Source organism: Anabrus simplex, chromosome 11 (genome assembly GCF_040414725.1).
Source record: "Anabrus simplex isolate iqAnaSimp1 chromosome 11, ASM4041472v1, whole genome shotgun sequence".
NCBI classification, from domain to species: Eukaryota; Metazoa; Arthropoda; class Insecta; order Orthoptera; family Tettigoniidae; genus Anabrus; species Anabrus simplex.
The window spans coordinates 5,546,365-5,566,934 of NC_090275.1; the positions used below are offsets into that span (position 1 = coordinate 5,546,365).

Genomic DNA, 20,570 nt, shown 5'->3' on the forward strand with positions numbered 1-20,570 from the left:
ATTTTAAGCCTCTCCCAGGCCACACCAAACTCCACCTTTAAGCTGTCCTCAAAGGACATATACACAGGGGTAAAATACCCAACCTACTGAGGTCTATTAAATGACAAGAAGGTTAATACATGACCTCTAAAATACAATTTGAGGGGAGGCGAACTTGCACTCCTAATACACTTTGTTTAAGACCTACTTGGCCTTAGGCCGTTAGTGCAAGGGCTAATCCCATACTACAGAGGTGACTTAAGAAAATAACAATTTACATTACATTACGGAAGAATTGGTTGAGAAAATAAGTTCACCTCAAGACAATGTGAGTGGGAGCTCGAGAGGGTTAGCACTCTCTATCCCAGTATGTAGCTTTACAAGAGAATAGATGAAAAGAGAAGTTACATTTTAGGAAAAGGTTACATAGTGGAACGCTTAGAACCCGCCCCGAAAGTTAAACTGCTGAGCTAGCAAAGAAAGAATTTATTAATCGGCCATTACCTTGTTGCTGACCGCTGCCGAGGAAAGAGGCGCTTCCCGCCTCCTGCTATGTACTTAATACACTGAAAGATGGAACAGAAGTGGCCGAGAGACCCAAAAATCAGCAGTTTAAATACTCTCGCGGAAGTTTCTAGGCGTTAGGGGAATGAAAACACCCTCCCACAAACACTTTATTGGGTAGGACACAGCAACATATTCAAGTTGGGGGAAGATACATCTGATTGGATAGAAATTAATTTAAGAAATTCGGGATTGGTTAGGTTCAACACAAGGGGAAAGAAGGGGTGAATATTGCCAACTTAAACAATGACTGAAAGAAATTTAACAAAGAACAAACTCTTGAAATTAAATTTTCTCCAAAAAACAGTTCTTTCACTTCGCACTAGAGTGCACCGTTGTTGATCTTCAGTAGTGTCCTCTAGAAGAGAAAGTTCACACTTCTAACTACAAGTGAAACAAAAACACATCAAAAATGACACAGTTCAAAAACTCAAACTTTTCCACGTGGTGACATCTTCTGAGAAAGTAGAAAATTAATACCGTCAATAAAGTTCAGACTTCCTCCAGCAGAGGAGTTTCAATTGGCGCACATTTTAAATTAACGGCGTGGAGGTGTACCGCCTGGTACAGACCTCCCCCCCCAAAAGTCCCACCAGGGGTGATATATGAAACCAGGTCCCAGGTTTGATGTAGATATGGAGATTGATTGCCAAAAAAAAAAAAAAAAAAAATTTATAAGATTTTCTTAATTTGGTTTGTATCGGTTTCAAAATTTTCTTGTTGCGGGTGAAGTATAGTCTTTAAGTTGTAGAAGTTGAATTCTGAAGATAAACTTTTAATACTTAAAAGTGATGAAGAATTTTGCAATGTCCACCAAATATTGCTTGTTGGTTTCCCAAGTGTAGTCATTGCTTATAGTAACTGTTCATGTAGTTGAGGTTAATGAAGTTGGATGGCCAGACCGGCCGTTGCAGCTTGCGTCCAAATGAGGCCGCTCGGACCCCTCAAGTACCCTGAGATACCGCTCGCCCGCACTATGAGGGGAGCAAGGGTGTTGAAGCACGCCGCGCCCGCGGTGAACATATACAGGCTGCGGGCAAGTAGCAGGTTGTGCGCCGCACATCAGCCTTGGCCGGGAGGAGAGCTCCGGCTCGCCGTGCACATGTCGTCCTCGCTGGGGCCGAGGGGGCCCGTCCTCGAACCCAGCCGCGGCACAGCGCCGCGCGGCTGCGGGGGCACTGAAACATTTAAGCTAGGCGGCAGAATTGTGTTGGACCATCATCTTTTTTGAGGGCACAGGCATTATGGAGAGGTTGAGGGGCCAGCGGCGTGTAGATATCCATGGCATTTAATATTATGAAGCCACAGTGTGTATTGGAGCAGGAGACGGGAGCGTGGTAATGGCCGTGGCAAGGACAGGATGGCAGTTTAACAATCGGGGAGGTTTACAAGAAATGCTTACATATAAAATAAAATATAATAGAAGGAGCAGAATGCCTTAAGAGTGGAATTCAAAAAATATATATATATATAACCATCATATTCCTATCAAATTATATGAAGCAAGTTGACACAAAATTTACACCGGTTTCACCTGGGACAGGTGAACCCTAAATATCCTCTCGGTGGCTGGATTGCTTACTAACAATGTAACCGGTGTGAGAAAATCAAGAATGATGCATGGCCCATGAAATCTGGGGGCAAGCTTGCCCGCGGGAACAAAATTTTTGACCATAACCTGGTCACCTACCTTCAAAGGGGTGGGTCTCCGTCCACGATCATACCTTTCCCTAACCTTTTCATGAGACACTTTAAGATTGGCTTTAGCCTTCTTCCAAAGATCTTTAATGTTATCCGGATCTATTGTCTCGGGTAGAATGTCATTCAGAGACCAGAGGTTAGAGAGCGGCGAGTTGGGAACAAACTTGAACATCAAAGAAGCTGGAGTAAACTTGTGAGATTCATGAACCGCCGAATTCAAAGCAAAAGCTATCCAATGCAGGGACGTGTCTCACCTGGAATGATCTTCATGATGATAGGCAATAAGTGCGGACCTGAGATTACGGTTAACCCGTTCAGCCAGAGATGGTTGAGGGTAATAAGCAGAAGTAGATACATGAGAGATTGATAAGTCAAAACAGAATTTACGAAATAAATTAGATGTAAAAGCCTTAGCATTATCAGATACAATATATTGACACGGACCAAAAGAAGCAAAAATAGAATTTAAGCAGGTAATGGTAGACTGAGCGGTAGCCAGCTTAGTCGGAAATAACCAAGAAAATCTGGTAAAACCATCTACGCACACAAAGATGAACTTGTTAGCATTACCCTTTGACTGGGGGAAGGGTCCTACATAATCGATATACAGGCGTTCCATGGGGCGCGACGCTTGATGCGAAGACAAAAGGCCTACCTTGGTGGACATGGTGGGTTTACTGAGCAAACAAGATTTACAAGCTTTTACAAGTTCACGGATTTCACCGTCCATACCTTTCCAGATGAACATTTCACGAATCTTTTCACGAGTTTTAAAGATACCCAGATGCCCTCCTAGTGGGGTCTCATGATAATACTTGAAGATCATAGGTACCAGAACAGCTGGAACGACAACTTTCATCATCTTGTCATGCCTCGAAGGGCAACATAAAACACCATTCCTCAGAACATAAGGGACAACATGTTCCCCAGAAGAAAGGGTTTCCATTATCGGAGCCAGCGTCGGATCTTCACGTTGGTATTTCTCGATATCCCTAAAAAGCATGGGAGCATCTGTTAGGATGGCATTAACCTCAGATAGCATGGACTCGGGAGGTGATGAACTGTCGACCTGTTCATGGTTCTCAACGTCGTCTGAAAACATACGGCTGAGTCCATCAGCGACAACATTTTCGGTACCTCGGATATGCCTGACATTGAATTGGAAGGCAGAAATACGGATGGCCCAACGGGCTATACGACCAGTACGACGCGGCCTACCTAAGACCCAGCTTAATGCTTGATTATCTGTCTCCAGGTCGAATTTGACGTGTTCCAGATAGAGACGGAACTTTTCTAAGGCGAATAAGACTGCCAAACCTTCGAGCTCATAGATGGAATACTTGGCTTCTTGAGCCGACAATGTCCTAGACGCATAGGCGATGGGTCGTCTCCCTAGTTCAGTCTCTTGAAGAAGGACTGCAGCTACTGCTGACGACGATGCGTCGGTTTGGACAATGAATTTCTTCGAGAAATCAGGCATAGCAAGGACAGGGGCATTACAAAGCGCTAATTTAAGATCTTCAAAAGCGGCTTGTTGAGAAGGTCCCCACTCGAATTTGATGCCTTTCCTACGAAGGAGGTTTAAGGGCGCCGCTCTATTAGCAAAGTTAGGAATGAACTTTCTGAAGAAATTCACCATACCAATAAACCTGGCGATGCCTTTAATGTCCTTGGGAGGTTTAAAATCACGGATGGCCTGTGTTCTAGAATGATCGACTGCTACCCCATCGGGTGACACAATATGCCCTAGGAATGACATAGAGGGCTTAGCAAAGGCAACCTTGGACAACTTAACAGTTAACCCAGCCTTACGAAGGCGATCGAGAACTTCTCGCAGATGATCTAGATGTTCTTCAAAAGTCTCTGAAAATACGACATCATCTAAGTAGTGATATAAGTACTCGAATTTGATGTCGGAGAAGACCCTATCTAGTAGCCTAGTGAGCACAGCTGCCCCCGTGGGGAGCCCGAAAGGCACGCGGTTGTATTCGTATAAATTCCAGTCCGTGGCCAACGCTGTAAGGTGTTTAGACTCTTCGGCAAGGGGAATTTGATTATAGGCCTGATTCAAGTCCAAGATAGTGAAGAACTTGGCCTTACGAAACCATGAAAAACAAGAATGAAGGTCAGGAAGGGGCACAGATTGCAACACCACCTTCCGATTGAGAGCCCTGTAATCAATGACACGCCTGAAGCCTCCTTGGGGTTTCGGGACTAGAAAAATAGGCGATGAATACGCCGACTTAGAGGGCCTAATAATACCATCCTTCAACATCTGATCGATAATTTCTTTCAGAGCCTTCATTTTAGGTGGAGATAGCCTATAAGGTGGAAAACGGACAGGAATCGAATCCGTGACCTCAATTTTGTATTCAATAAGGTCAGTAACACCAAGAGTATCAGAGAACACCTCTGGAAATGACTGACATAATTTACGAATACTATCAGCCTGCTCCTCAGGTAGATGTCTAAGGTCTAACAACATCTCATCCTGGGTAGGCGAAATAGATGAACATGACACAGAATTACACTTTAACAAGGGAATTTTACAATTGGACGCAAATTTGAATGTGCACGACTTACTCTGAAGATCGAGCACAAGACCAGTGTGAGAAATAAAGTCCGCTCCCAGTATGATGGGGCAAGACAAGTGCTTAGCCACAAACAATTTAATTTTCCATGTAAATTTAAAAATACGAATTTTGACCAGTACGGAACCTAGAATTTCTAATGGAGATGAATTAGCCGAAACATATTGAATAGGAGATGAGACGTAGTCAGGTAGTTTACAAACGGCTTTCAATTTAGAATACCATTCAGCCGAAATAATCGAACAAACACTGCCTGAATCTAAGAGAGCTGTTATAGGCTCGTTATTTAACTCAATCTTAAGAAAAGGAACAGGTGCGGGGGTATCCGCCGCAATCCTAAGACACTCTTTGGGGCATTCAAAAGATGTATTCGAAGACTTATCGTTCCCTGAATTCTCGACCTTTTTGCCAGGGGCTGAGCCTTGGGAAGCAGAATTAGTTGACTCAGCCGCAGCCACTAGTCACTTTTGATTGTTGTTGTAAGTTACACCAGAAGTTGAGCAGGAGGGGGTGCTATTCGAATTGGGACAATTCTTTGCGATATGTGAGAAAGCCCCACATTTAAAACAGCCTTGTGATGAACCCGCTCCATTATTTGCCCTACTAGACTTGATCAGAGGACACTTATTGCGCAGATGGTCAGGCGACCCGCAAGCATAACATTTACGAGGGGTGACTGATCGGCGAGGTGGAGGCCGAGTATTACTAATGGAAGGCGGGGGTTCTTTCGCGACACGCAAAGAATCGGCGTATCTAACTCCTTCCGCTGAGACGGCCAATGCTTCAAGTTCCGAGAAAGTTTGCGGGCACGCCGCGAAACACAAATATCACCTATAGGGAGGTGAAATTCCCTCTACAATAGCCTGTACAATCTGATCTTCAGGAAAATGAAGGGCAAACACCCTAGTATAAAACTTAATGTCCTGTATGAAATCAGCCAAGTTTTCATCCAAGCGCTGTACACGATAATAGTACTTCTGAATAAGGGAGGACCTGGCCCTAGCAGGGATGAAGTTAGCTAGCAAATGGGCATGGAAATCCTCAATAGATGATTGCTCGGCAATGGCTCTTACGATTTTATCAGAGAGAATACCAATAGCATACGGATAGATAATTTGCAAGATTTGACATGGAGAAAGAGAAAAAACAAGGGCATGATCCTGAAATTCCACTAGAAATCTTAAAAATGAAATTACATCACTGGTGGTATTAACGGAAAACTTAGAGATACCTCTGAGCAACATTGCCAATGGATGAGGCAAGCTGCTAAACCCGGGTGACATAGTAGGTAAAGGTTTCAATGGTAAGGAAGTTAATTCAGAACGGATGTTACTCAATGATGCACGACGTTCAGATTCGTTGTCCAATGGGGCAGGGATAGTTTGAGCAGCAACGGTTATTCTATTAACTTCTCCCTTGGGAGGCGCTTCCTCACTACCTGCATTTACTATGGTGGGTTGATCAGATTTGGGAGGAACTTCCCCAGTTAACAATTGAGTGACCTTACTAGATAATTCGGAAATATTTTCCAGGAGCGAACTAGCTTCCTTCCTCTGAACATCATTCAGTTTTAGAGACAACAGATCGTTAACCCTATTCGAAAAATGATATAGCCTGCCTTGCACACGCTTAATTTGATTAGGAGACGGATCATTTTCATCAAAAAAACTAACTACAGAAGCTAGCCCAGTAATATTCTCCGTGATCGTGGAAAGAGAGTCGTCAATTTCTTTCTCTCCCAAATTGGGGATGGAAATGGGCAAATCAAGGGACTCTCTAAGCTTGTTAGTGTCTATTGCAACCGTGCCTCCAGAGTGCACATTTCTGATAGTTAATTCATAGATCAACTCCTCCTTGCGCAAATAGTTAAGAAGGAGAACATCGCGAGGGCCGGGCATGATGACAGACCAATTTTGAAAAGGTCAAAAAATTCCAGCAACTGAGAAAATGGTTAGAGTTCGGATCAAAACAATGTGTAGCCGTCAAAAGGGGCTAAATTGAGACCCATTCAACCACGCTCTGCTACCACTTGTTACCGTGTTTTTGTGGTAGTTATGCATGAAAGAAGGTGCTGGGTGGTGAATAGGTCTCAAGCTACTAAAGTGAAATTAATTTTAAAATTTAACAAGGTTATATTTTCTTTTCAAAATTAGGTAACAACAAATAGAACAGGAACTTAGTAGCCGAAACACGATTGAAAAATACATTTATATAGGTACCCCATTTGGGGCTTCAAAAGTCAGAAACATAATTCTTGGGCAATCAGCTCAGTTTTACCCCAAACACAATTTTAACAGAGGGGCAGAAAACCCCATTCATACCTAGGAGCCCTTGCTCCAAATTACACTGAAAAGCCTCCTCGAGGCATACAATATACAATTTTCAAAAGAGCCACTCGCTCTCAATTTTAAGCCTCTCCCAGGCCACACCAAACTCCACCTTTAAGCTGTCCTCAAAGGACATATACACAGGGGTAAAATACCCAACCTACTGAGGTCTATTAAATGACAAGAAGGTTAATACATGACCTCTAAAATACAATTTGAGGGGAGGCGAACTTGCACTCCTAATACACTTTGTTTAAGACCTACTTGGCCTTAGGCCGTTAGTGCAAGGGCTAATCCCATACTACAGAGGTGACTTAAGAAAATAACAATTTACATTACATTACGGAAGAATTGGTTGAGAAAATAAGTTCACCTCAAGACAATGTGAGTGGGAGCTCGAGAGGGTTAGCACTCTCTATCCCAGTATGTAGCTTTACAAGAGAATAGATGAAAAGAGAAGTTACATTTTAGGAAAAGGTTACATAGTGGAACGCTTAGAACCCGCCCCGAAAGTTAAACTGCTGAGCTAGCAAAGAAAGAATTTATTAATCGGCCATTACCTTGTTGCTGACCGCTGCCGAGGAAAGAGGCGCTTCCCGCCTCCTGCTATGTACTTAATACACTGAAAGATGGAACAGAAGTGGCCGAGAGACCCAAAAATCAGCAGTTTAAATACTCTCGCGGAAGTTTCTAGGCGTTAGGGGAATGAAAACACCCTCCCACAAACACTTTATTGGGTAGGACACAGCAACATATTCAAGTTGGGGGAAGATACATCTGATTGGATAGAAATTAATTTAAGAAATTCGGGATTGGTTAGGTTCAACACAAGGGGAAAGAAGGGGTGAATATTGCCAACTTAAACAATGACTGAAAGAAATTTAACAAAGAACAAACTCTTGAAATTAAATTTTCTCCAAAAAACAGTTCTTTCACTTCGCACTAGAGTGCACCGTTGTTGATCTTCAGTAGTGTCCTCTAGAAGAGAAAGTTCACACTTCTAACTACAAGTGAAACAAAAACACATCAAAAATGACACAGTTCAAAAACTCAAACTTTTCCACGTGGTGACATCTTCTGAGAAAGTAGAAAATTAATACCGTCAATAAAGTTCAGACTTCCTCCAGCAGAGGAGTTTCAATTGGCGCACATTTTAAATTAACGGCGTGGAGGTGTACCGCCTGGTACAATAATAATAATAATAATAATAATCCAGGAAATATTAGATTGCTAAATTAAGTTTTAACGGAACTAGGTGAATATTGTTACTTGGTTAGCAAAATAACGAACGATGGAAAAGTAAGGAGGACATAAAATGCAGAGTAGCACAAACAAAAGAGGCCTTGCTCACTTCGAACATTGATATAGAAAGGGATGGCAAACCTTTACCGACTAGCGTGTCTCATTTATTACTTTTTACTCTTGTCTGCCTTCGGTTATTTTTGTTTAAAATCATCATGAAACTCCAAGATTTCACTTCACTTAGGTATTCGATTGTAAAATCCATTCAACTGAATACTCCATGATTTTATTTTGCAAACACCCCTGGAAATTACTTTTCAAAAAACAGGTAGATTTTAAGACTAAGATATATATTTTCGTTAACGTAATAAAATTTGTAAAAGATATGGTTATACAATTAATACTGACAATTCTTTATTAAAGCGTAAATATATGTTCGTAGATTTTCGACCTGTCAGAAACATTCAGATGTGTTTGTCTGACGAGCCACAGAAGTCGTGTCATAGGTTCATCATCTTTGACACAGGAAAATAAATTTGCTCAGTTCAGATGTTGATATAGGGATTAGAAAGATGTGTTTGAAGACTTTCGCCTGTAGCGTGGCATCGTAAGGAAGTGAAAGATGGACGATAACTAGCTCAGAAAGAAAGAGGATACAAGCTTTTGAAATGTGGTGTTACATAAGAATGCTGAAGGTGAGCTAGATAGATCGAATCACGAGTGATGTGACACGGAATTGAATTGGTGAGAGGAGATCGATTTGGCTAAATTTGACGAGAAGAAGAGACAGAATGGTAGGGTACATTTTAAGATACCCAGAACTTGTTCAGTTAAGGGAAGTGTAGGTGGTAAGAACGGTAGTGGTAGACTAAAGTATGAATATGACAAGCAGAATGTAGAGCTGCATCAAACCAGTCTAGGTCCAGAATGTGTTTCATTTTCTCACAATTCTTGAGCCTTGCCATTTTTCTTTCGATTTATCGGAACTCTCTTATTTCCCCTGCGGGTGGAGTCAAAGGATGTATGTCGTAAGACGTTACTAACAGGGGAACTGTACAAAACATGTACATTATTCTATGATGTTCCCTCTAGCAGAGGAATTTCTTTCTCACCCACTCTTCTTCCTTCTTTCCTTCCCACTATCCTTTTACCCTTTTCCTTCACGTCTCTCCTTCACCCTTCTTCTACGCAGACGAGCGACGCGAACCCTGACACTGTGTCATAAGGCTCAGAGGCCGTTGACCTGACATGTTTATTTTCCGAACTCCAAGTGACAACACATTTAAGAGCGAGGAGCTTGTTTCAGTCGTGGCTCAGTGAGTGAGTACCAACAACCCACATGTGGCCGATTAAATATGTTGTAAAATGACACAAACATCAGTTATTTACGAAATAACAATCTAACTTGTTCCTACGATCATGACAACGTTCTAGGAGAGCTGAAGACAACAGATTCACGGATTGACGTCCGATTCATGAATTAGATGACTTTAATGTTGCAAATATATATATTTGCTAGTTGCTTTACATCTCACCGACACAGATACGTCCTACGGCGACGATGGGACAGGGAAGGGCTAGGAGTGGGAAGGAAGCGGCCGTGGCCTTAATTAAGGTGCAGCCCTAGCATTTGCCTGGTGTGAACATGGGAAACCACGGAAAACCATTTTCAGGGCTACCAACAGTGGGGTTCGAACCTACTATCTCCCGAATACTGGATACTGGCCGCACTTACGCGACTGCAGCTATCGAGCTCGGTACAGTGAGGTTCGAACAGACGATTTCCCGAATGCAAGCTGACAGCTGCGCGCCCCTAACCGCACGGCCAACATCCTTGGCCACAACAACCTTGAAATAGTTTCGGGAGACTAACAAGGATCTACAGGTAATACAGGTAATAAGTTAAAATACTAATAGGTGAGAATTTATTTCATGACTCAATAATCAATTTATATTTTTGGAAAAAGGAGGCTTACAGACAGAGTTCAATATCAATCACTACTGATCTGCATTTAGGGCAGTCCGCAGTCTGTTGTTTTCCAAGTATTTTTTTTAAATACGGTAATTGAAAACAATTTGGAAATTTATTGAACATCTCCCTTGGTAAATTATTCCAATCCCAAACCCTCCTTCTTATAAACGAATATTTGCACCAATTTGTCTTCAATTCCAACTTTATCTTCATATTATGATCTTTCCTACGTTTAAATAATCACTCAAACTTACTCGTGTACTAATGTCGTTTTACGCCATCTCTCCACTCCTCTTCTCTACGCTCGGAACATACCACATAGTCGACCAGCTCGTCTCCTTTCTCTCAAGTCTTTCCAGCCCAAACTTTGCAGCATTTTTCTAAGGCTACTCTTTTGTCGGAAATCAACCAGAACAAATCGAGCTGCTTTTCCTTGGATTTTTTTTTAGTTCTTGAATCCTGGTGAGAGTCTCATACACTGGAACCATACTCTAACCCCATTGCACTACAGCCTGGAGGACTTTGGCCTACCAAGTGACCGCTGCTCAGCCCGAAGGCCTGCAGATTGCGAGGTGGCATGTGGTCAGCACGACGAATCCTCTCGGCCATTATTCTTGGCTTTCTAGGCCGGGGCCGCTATCCCCGTCAGATAGCTCCTCAATTCTAATCACGTAGGCTGAGTGGACCTCGAACGAGCCAGGTCCAGGTAAAAGTCCCTGACCTGACCGGGAATCGGAGCCGGGGCCGGGTAAGACGCAGGCACGCTACCCCTACACCACGGGGCCGGCGGAACCATACTCTAGTTGGGGTTTTACCAGAGACTTATTGCCCTCTGCTTTACATCGTTACTTTGCGTGTTCCGTAGATCGCCCTAAACGAAAAAATAAATAAAAAATAATAAATTATTATTATTGTTATCATTAATATTATCGTATGACTTCGGTTGACTAGGAGCAAAATCCTCTGACTTGCCGCCACCTGAGTGACTTGCACTTTAATTTTTTCATACCAATTTCGCTGTGATTCAGTGTAACAGTGTCGGCCTCCGGATTGCGAGGTCGCGAGTTGAAACCCAGCAGGGATATTCGGATTTCTGAAGGGCGGAAGAAAGTCCATTCGAGACCCCTTGTTGCATGATGTCGGCATGTAAATGATGTCTGGTGATAGATTTGGTGTTTACCGCACGAAGTTAACTAAAAGTCGCTCATAATATGTTTCCAAGGGAGTTCCGACATTTCTGCCATCCGTTAGGATAAAACGGAGCATCGAAGTCAATAATGTTATTGCTTTACATCCCACTATCAATCAATCAATCAATCAATCAATCAATCAATCAATCAATCAATCAATCAATCAATCAATCAATCAATCAATCAATCAATCAATCAATCAATCAATCAATCACTACTGATCTGCATTTAGGGCAGTCGCCCAGGTAGCAGATTCCCTATCTGTTGTTTTCCTAGCAATTTCTTAAATGATTGCAAAGATATTGGAAATTTATTGAACATGTTCCTTTGGTAAAGTATTCCAATGCTTAACTCCCCTTCCTATAAACGAATATTTGCCCCAATTTGTCCAATTTTATCTTCATATTGCGATCTTTCCTACTTTTGAGACCACTCTAACTTATTCGTCTACTGATGTCATTCCAGGCCATCTCTCCACTGACAGCTCGAAACATACCACTTAGTCGAGCAGCTCGTCCCTTTTCTCGCAAGACTTCCCCTTGGAGGGGTGGAAGGTAAAGGCTTCCACCATTGTTAACCTCGGCACGTGATGGGGTAGAGTGGTTAGCTCTACGCCCAGCCGCCTTTGACCCACGAATTAACCTGGTACTCATTTTTGGTGTAGGCTGAGTGAACCTCAGGGCCATATGCACCTCCGGAAGTGGAAATCTCGTTTCTTAAATTTTACGACTTCCTGGCGGAGATTCGAACCCACGTCCTTCCGGGCGAACCGAGCACGCCTTTACGGCCTCGGCCGGGTAGCCCCTCGCAAGACTTCCCAGCCCAAACTAAATACTTTTACGTTTTTTAGAGACGTCGAGGTGTCGGACTTTAGTCCCAGAGGAGTTGTCTTACGTGCCAGTAAATCTACCGACATAACCTTCACATATCACCAGTCTCAGCGAGTTGGGGTCTGAAGGTCAGCGCCTCAAGCCGCTGAGCCACTCAGCCCGGGGAGGTGTGATACAGTAGTTTCCTTACAACGGAGCGGAGTGGCTGCCGCTACGTAGCCAAGGTCTGCTGTCGGGTGCGGCCGTTGGCTGTGTGGGGGTTTCCTATTTTGACTTGCAGGCACACACCCTCGTTACCCAATTTCTTGCACTATGACTCATTCCACCTTCGTTATGTGCTCAGTGGAGGTCTGGCGTCACGAAGGGCACCCGGCCTCATCTCATCTCATACCCGACCCCGTACGCAGTTTTCCTACATCCAAACTCGTATGCTTTTTGCTGCATCCACTGTCTCCGCTTCATGCTGCCCTCAACTTTCCAGTTTAACACCATCCTGGAAATTCGAGAATCTGTTTCACGTATCCGAACCATTTTAGTCTCATTTCTTCAACCGCGTCACACACATCAGTCTAGTGGTGGTGCCAACAAATTCAAAATGTGTAAACAGAGTCTTTCGCAGTTGCAAGTACCAACAGTGTTATAAGTTACATGTAATCGCCATAGTACAAGTCTGTTCTTTTAATGAAGTATCAATTAAAACTAATTTATAAATTTAATATAAATATTTAATTCAATCCACATACATTTTTTCTTATAATTCGAATTTTAAGATAAAAATAGTTATGAAGAAAAAACATATACGGGGCCTACTCACCAAAAGTGTTTGCTCCAAAACCTCGAAGTACATCTTCAAATGAACTAAAAAGAGCGGTGCTGAAAGTAAGACGTGGTCGCCTCACATGGCAGTAGAACATACGCGCCCGGACGAACACCTGGTCACAATTTCTGTTGCCGCGAAACTAAAGTTTACAAAATGCCTTATACTTGTTTTACAGATACAAATATGGAAGCTATATCCACTGCACTCTGTACGATTACACACACAAATATTATAAGGACACTATTCACAAATACATTAAAAAAAGACCTAGAAAGTTAACAATTTTGGTGCGTTGATTCTCGTACATAAAGGTAATTGTGTTGCCAACTTACATTAATGAAACAGAGAAAAATTTAATGGAAATACCCTAGATTGTTACATTACACACAGAGAAAAAGTTTATGTCGCTAGTAGGAGTTTACAAAAGTCACTACGCGTCTATTTTAACACGAGGGAACGAATAATATCTCGTAGTTAAAAGATATAATAGTCGTCTGATACAGTGACTAAATCCTTATATTGGTAACGCTGATTGCTGTCTACATTATGGTTGCCACATTATGCTGCACTCTAGTTGTTGAAATATAACACAGTTTTGGCTTTTGTTACATGCTGCGCTCTATTGCATGAAATTGGAAGTGTTTAGTCTCCTGGCCACTGGCACTCCCTCAGCCCTCAACTGTACATACAAACCCAAGTTAAACAGTCTTTTTTACAGTGTCTTATGTTGGGAAGCGGTGCCCGTGAGATCTGGCTCAACAACACAGGCAAGCCCCACCAGACGCACTCGTCAAATGAAGGTAGAGTAAATTTACACTTTCCCTTCAAATTAAGATTTAATATAAACTGTTCTGGAGGGGAACGTACAACTTTTCTACCTCCCAAACTTCTCTGTTATTAGTCTTCGGTACTTTGAAGTCGTTCTCCTTCATGTTTGTGGCTGGCTAATAGTGTGTTCGCTTGCTTCTGCTCCGTACAGCAAATTACGGAGTTGTAGATGAATTATTATTCTTGTGGGTAATTTCTGGACCTGTTTGTATGCAGTATAGTTATACGGTCCTCATCTCCTGTACTTCATGTGTTAGTGGTGTTTTTTTTACGCAGATGCTTAGATCGGAGGATATATGTCATAGCTACGTGAAGAGAGTTTTGCTGTTGTGTCGGAGCGAATTCCATTTATCAGACCCCTGTCGGTGGAAGTTAGAACCCTGATCACGCACCTCATGTATAACATCATCAAGGGATTCGAACAGCCTGGCACGAAGAGATTTCATGATGGGGAACAGATGAAATATGGAGATATCACATCCGCGCTGTTCGCTGGGTGCCAGGCCAACAGCAAGGTGAACTTATTTCCAGCCGTAAACGTTTTGTTCCAACCGTAAACGTTTTGAATTTGGAATGAAATTGAACCATAACTGATCATTTCTCCCAGGTTTATCAACACCTTCTCGATCCTCCGAAGTGAATGTTCCTAATGTTTAATAATAATAATAATAATAATAATAATAATAATAATAATAATAATAATAATAATAATAATAATAATAATAATAATAATAATAATAATGCTGTATTGGCTCCCGAGAGGTTTGGTGGGAGTCTTTCGAGTTGGTATTCATGGGTGACCTGCGTTGTCTGACTATGAGGCCTTACTTTCTTTTCCTTTTTAGCAGTTGCTTTACGTCACGACACAGATAGGTCTTTTGCTTATGTTGGGATGGTAAAGGCCTAGGAATCGGGAGGAAGCGGTCCTGGCCATAAGTAAGGTACAACCCCACCATTTGCCTTGTGTGATAATGGGAAACCACGGAAAACCATCTTCAGGGCGGCCGATAGTGGGGTTCGAACCCACCATCTCCCGGAGGCAAGCTCATACCTCCACGCCCATAACCGCAAGACCAACTCGCCCGGTGAGGCCTTACCTAGGAAGAAATCTAATGTTAAAGGCCGCGTAAAATATTCTCCAGGCCAGAGGAAAAAACATAGCCATGAAGGTTTAAATCCCCGACCGGACCACTATTCGAACCCGGGACCGATTGTACTATAGTTCATCATGCTAACTAGGAAGCCACTCAGCGGGAAATAATAATAATAATAATAATAATAATAATAATAATAATAATAATAATAATAATAATAATCCGGTTTTTACTTTCCATTGCCTATTTGATGGATTTTGGAAACATCAAAGTGCCGGAGTTTTGTCTTCCAGCAGTTCTTTTACGAGCCAGAAAATCTAGCGACACGAGGCTAAAATGTCTGAGCACCTCAATACTTTGGGATAAACCGGCTTCGACGAACCTGTCAACTTAGAAAGCCTGTGCTCTACTGTCCGAGCCACTCAACCCGATTATTATTATTATTATTATTATTATTATTATTATTATTATTATTTGTGCATTTATGATACTTCAGAGCGGTGTTCGTATATTGTATTTTCCTTTTAATATTCTGAGAGGGAAACTTCTTTGAGCTTAATTACCTCCTTTAAGCGACAGGTCTTTTTAATCTCTCAATAAGTAATAAGCTTTCAGACCCTCACTCTAAATTGTTACTCCACTTTTCAGTTAATTAGAAAGATGAAGGATGTGTAAGATCTTTGTGATAAAGCTTGCACTGTAATACATCAATCATCCACGGGAGACTCACTCTAAAGCTAAGGTTAGGAGAAGAGTTTAAGGACCTTGTACTGAGCGAATTGGCCGTGCGGTTAGGGTCGCGTACCTGAGAGCTTGCATTCGGGATATGGTGAGTTCGAATCCCACAGTCGGCAGCCTTGAAGGAGGTTTTCCATGGTTTCGCCACTTTCGCACCTGCAAATGCTGGGGCTGTACTTTCAATCAAGGGCACAGTCCCTACTCCTTTCTAGCCCTTTCCTGTCCCAACGTCACCATAAGACCTCTCTGTGTCGGTGCAACGGAAAACAAATCGTTAAAAGAAACCTTTGCGTAATAAATGAAACTCAATGTTACCTCAAGGAGAACTGCAATTCTGTGTCAAAGGAACTTGTAGCCGCAGCATCTTTGGCGACCAAGGCCTACGGTAACGACTAACGTGATGTCACACATTTTGTAGCCGCAGCATCTTTGGCGACCAAGGCCTACGGTAACGACTAACGTGACGTCACAGATTTTGTAGCCGCAGCATCTTTGGCGACCAAGGCGTACGGTAACGACTAACGTGACGTCGAGACACATTTTCGGAAGACCGCCAGTCATAAGACGTATTTATGTCAAAATGTCATTAAATAAAAGGTGTGAGACTATGTTGCGTAGCAGCAGTGCAGGCTGTGATGTGAAGTATTGACGGATGGTCTTGACATACAGATCCATGGCTTCTGCTGCCCTCAAGGTACGGTTGCTAGGTAGCACATTTTTGTTACATAACACTATTTTGTTACACAAATGTTCGGATCACCCCCGAGCTCCAAGACATGCTTATGTCAAAACACATCTAAATTTGATGGCGTCAGGCACATGAAAGCTGCCACCCCGGTCCCATCCTGCGCACTCATCGATCTGCTTTAAAATGATACATAAACTATTCATATATAATACGTTTTAACTATAAATCTGTTTGAGTTACGCCACGTCGAATTTTCTCAGGAGGCCTTCAACGCAAATTTGAATGTTATTTCGAGTTAAACACCCCTAGGGAGTGGGTCAAGCAGGATCTCAAAAATGACATAAAATTAGAGAGAAGCCTGATGAATATTAACGTAGGCTACAACCTGTGCTGGAAGTCTTTGTTTGAACAATAAACTACCTTACAGCATCGCGTGCTCTATCAAGTAGAAAGGTACAATCTGATCCTCGGCAGAGTTTCTAATTAAAGGAAGAGTGGATTCAAAAATTAAACAGAGAATCACGAAACTTGTTAGTGGGTTAAAAAAGGCCTGTCGTTAATTAAACTTGAGGAAGTTCAACACAGAATTAAACTCTTCTGTTTGTGTATATTTGTTGAGCACCAGGAAAGCTACTTCTGTAATTGAGGAGAGGTTATTCTCAGAGTCAGTCTTAGTAATTATATTTTCGGTAAATGAAGTAATCTCTGCCAATAATGAGGTCGGCTCGTTATCACGGGCCGCTTGACTCAATTAGATGACTCGTTCAGCAGTAACAGAGCGCTCATTCGAATTAACTCGGTACTGGTTGTGAATAGGATTAGACTCCTAATGCATAAGATACAAATAATGCTTTTTAAAAGTGCAGTAATCCCCTAAAGTGTGCATAATGCTTCAGTGATTTTATTTTACCAATAAACATTAGACGTCTGTTCGAAGAGAAACTGCAGTAGGTTACAAAGGAAATGACCGCCCACTCTTTTTCTCCCACCCTACGCCATCATGTATATATCGAGATCTCAATTATAACATTTAGAAAATATTATTGTTATTATCTTTCTTCTTTGTAGTATACCATTTTCACACCAGCCTGTGCCTTAACTAAGTCCACGGCGGCTTCCTTCCCACTCCTAGGCCTCTCCTATCCCGTCGTCGCCATAAGACCTCTCTGTGTCGGTGCGACATAAAACGAATTGTACAAGAATCCGTTACCCTCCAGGGTTGGTTTTACCCTCCGAGGGATTGCACCTCTACCGCCTCAACGATAGTGTCCTGGAACGTGAGACTTTGAGTCGGGGTATGGAAATGGGCAGAAGGACCGGTACCTCACCCAGGCGGCCTCACTCACCTAAACAGAGTCCTTCTGGGGGGACGGGAACATCGGAAGGGGTAGACAAGGAAGCGGGAAGGAAGCGGCCGTACCATCCCAGCATTCGCCTGGAGGAGAAGTGGGGGGAAATCAAAGAAAACCACTTCGAGAATGGCTGAGGTGGGAATCTATTCAGTTGCCCTCCCGAGGCTGGGTGGCACCCGTTCCAGCCCTCGTACCACTCTTCGAATTTCGTGCCAGAGCCGGGAATCGAACCGGGGCCTCCGGTGGTGGCAGCTAATTACACTAACCACTGCACCACAGAGGCAGACATTATTGTTTTCTACCGCTTCTTCCCACATTTGTGGGGTCGCGAGTGTGAAATTTGTGGCACATGTGCATTTGGCCCTGTTAAAGGGCCGGATGCCCTTCCTGACGACATTGTGTGTGGAAACATGTAATCACTATTGCTTTATACTGTGGTGGTTGGTAGTGTCGTGTAATGCCTGAATATGAAGAGGAGAGCGTTGGGACAAACAAAAACCTAGTCTCCGAGTCCAAAGAATTACGATTACCAACCCTGCCGGGAACCGAGCCCGGAACCTTCTGAACGGAAGGCCTCATTGCTGCCCATTCAACGAAGGATACGGATTATAATAATAAAACAGAATAATTACCTTCCACACTTTTGCGGTTTTCGGAGACGCCGAGGACCGGGAATTCGTGTCGCAGGACTTACCGACACGAGGCTGTCGTACGTTCAAAGTATACTACCGAACTGAGCCGGGATCAGAAGGCCATCGCTCTGGGCCCTGAGCTTCTCAGCCCGACATAAAATTTAGAACTCTCCTTCCCCAGATATGGACCAGGAAAGAGGCCTCTGCGGCTCAGGTGGCAGCGCACCGGCCTCTCACCGCTGGGTTCCGTGGTTCACATCCCGGTCACTCAATGTTAGATTTGTGCTGGACAAACCTGAGGTGGGACAGGTTTTTCTTCGGGTACTCCGGTTTTCCCTGCCATGTTTCATTGCAGCAACACTCTCCAATATCATATCATTTCTTCAGTCAGAGGGGTGTGACACGCTTCGGCAGCCGGCACCCTTCCTATCCTCGCCGCTAGATGAGGGCTTCATTCATTCCATCCCTCACCCGGTCAATTGACTGAAAACAGGCTGTGGACTTTTTTCACAACCATAAAACGTGTTAATCGCTTTGTCCATTGCGTACGTCGCGCGTGACGAGAAATATGGTCCATAGTGAACCCCTCATTTACGGCGTTGGGAAGAGCAGTGCGTTAGTTGAGACACACGACGTCCAGCAATCTCGAGTGACTCATTGAAAAAGAAATCGCACACTAGTGAGTAGTTGTTGTTTTGCTGACACACTCAGCATGTAGCTACTTTCTGTTTATTGCAGTTTGTGTGTGGCGGACTTCATATTCTGCTGCATGGTGCTGCCCTTCAGCTCGTCACGCTTCATCGCGGGGACATGGGTTCATGGCCCGGAACTGTGCACTCTGTTCCCGTTCATGAGATACGGCAACATTGGAGTGTCCCTCCTGTCCATCGCCATGATCACAATCAACAGGTGAGGGCTGCTCTAGTGTGTGCTATCACAGAGATCTGCTGAGCTTGTGGCTGACGCTCGCCCTCATTGTTCCAGGTACATCATGATCACACATCACAACCTGTACAACAGGATCTACAAGAAGGGCTGGATCGCCGCCATGATCATCTTCTGCTGGGTCTTCAGCTACGGCATGCAGCTGCCTACGCTCTTCGGTATCTGGGGTAAGTGACAGTAGGATAACTCACTCAGCCATGAACGAAATTGTTTCCCTTACTTTACCCATTTCATCTCCACGTAAATGCTACATTTGTCAAGGCAAGGCCACTTTCTTTCCGTTCGTAGGTAAACTCCCTCACACAACGGTACATGTACCTGGGTGCGCCCTCTGCTTAACTCCACGCCTTCTGGTTTCGTTTCTTTTCTTTTTGAGTTTTAACTCTACAACTAGAGTCGTGATTGCGAACATCAAAGGTTCAGGCTGACGTCACCAGCCAAATGCCCCATCCCTCACCCAAGTGTTTGTGTGACCTCAAATCAAAACAGGCACTGCGGAGTAGTTTTTAGTAAGATTAATGATCAAAGTTGGTTCAGGCAAAATAAGGTACTCAAACTAGTGCATTAGATACGGATTTCATCTTTTTCATCTTAAAATGCCTTCTATGTATGACTACCCCTTACTCTAATTTCCTTCTAAAATATGAGGTCGAGGTTGGGGTGAGATGTCGTGTTTTACGGCCGGATGCCCTTCCTGACGCCAACCTCATATCATTCATGTGATCAGTAAAAGTCCTAAGCGTTACTTTCGATGATGACATGTCATGGAAAAGTCACGTTATGAACATCACCCAGAAAACATCTCTGCATTGCACATGATATGCTGGTATAAATACTTATTTCCTGAAAAACTCAAAACAATGGTGGTAGAAGCTCCGGTTTTCCCTCATTTCGACTATTCGACTATTGTGACTCGATTTATAGAGAGCCCGGGTGCAAGTTATTGAGCAGATTGCAGCGTGGTCAAAATGCATGTGTGAGATACGCCTGTAACCTACGGTACTATGACCGTGTAACTCCTTGATATAACCACCTGTCTTGACCCCGACTAGAAATCTGTCGCACTGCACATACCCT

General features: G+C 43.2%; 1 protein-coding gene across 1 annotated transcript in view; it reads left to right on the forward strand.

Annotated features, from left to right (window-relative positions):
* Positions 1-20,570, forward strand: part of LOC136883089 (G-protein coupled receptor moody) — a 131,066-nt gene that overhangs the window by 23,053 nt on the left and 87,443 nt on the right. The window contains exons 3-4 of the mRNA XM_067155263.2: positions 19,287-19,457; positions 19,533-19,660. Coding sequence (XP_067011364.1) covers positions 19,287-19,457; positions 19,533-19,660 — 299 coding nt within the window. The remainder of the gene's footprint in view (positions 1-19,286; positions 19,458-19,532; positions 19,661-20,570) is intronic.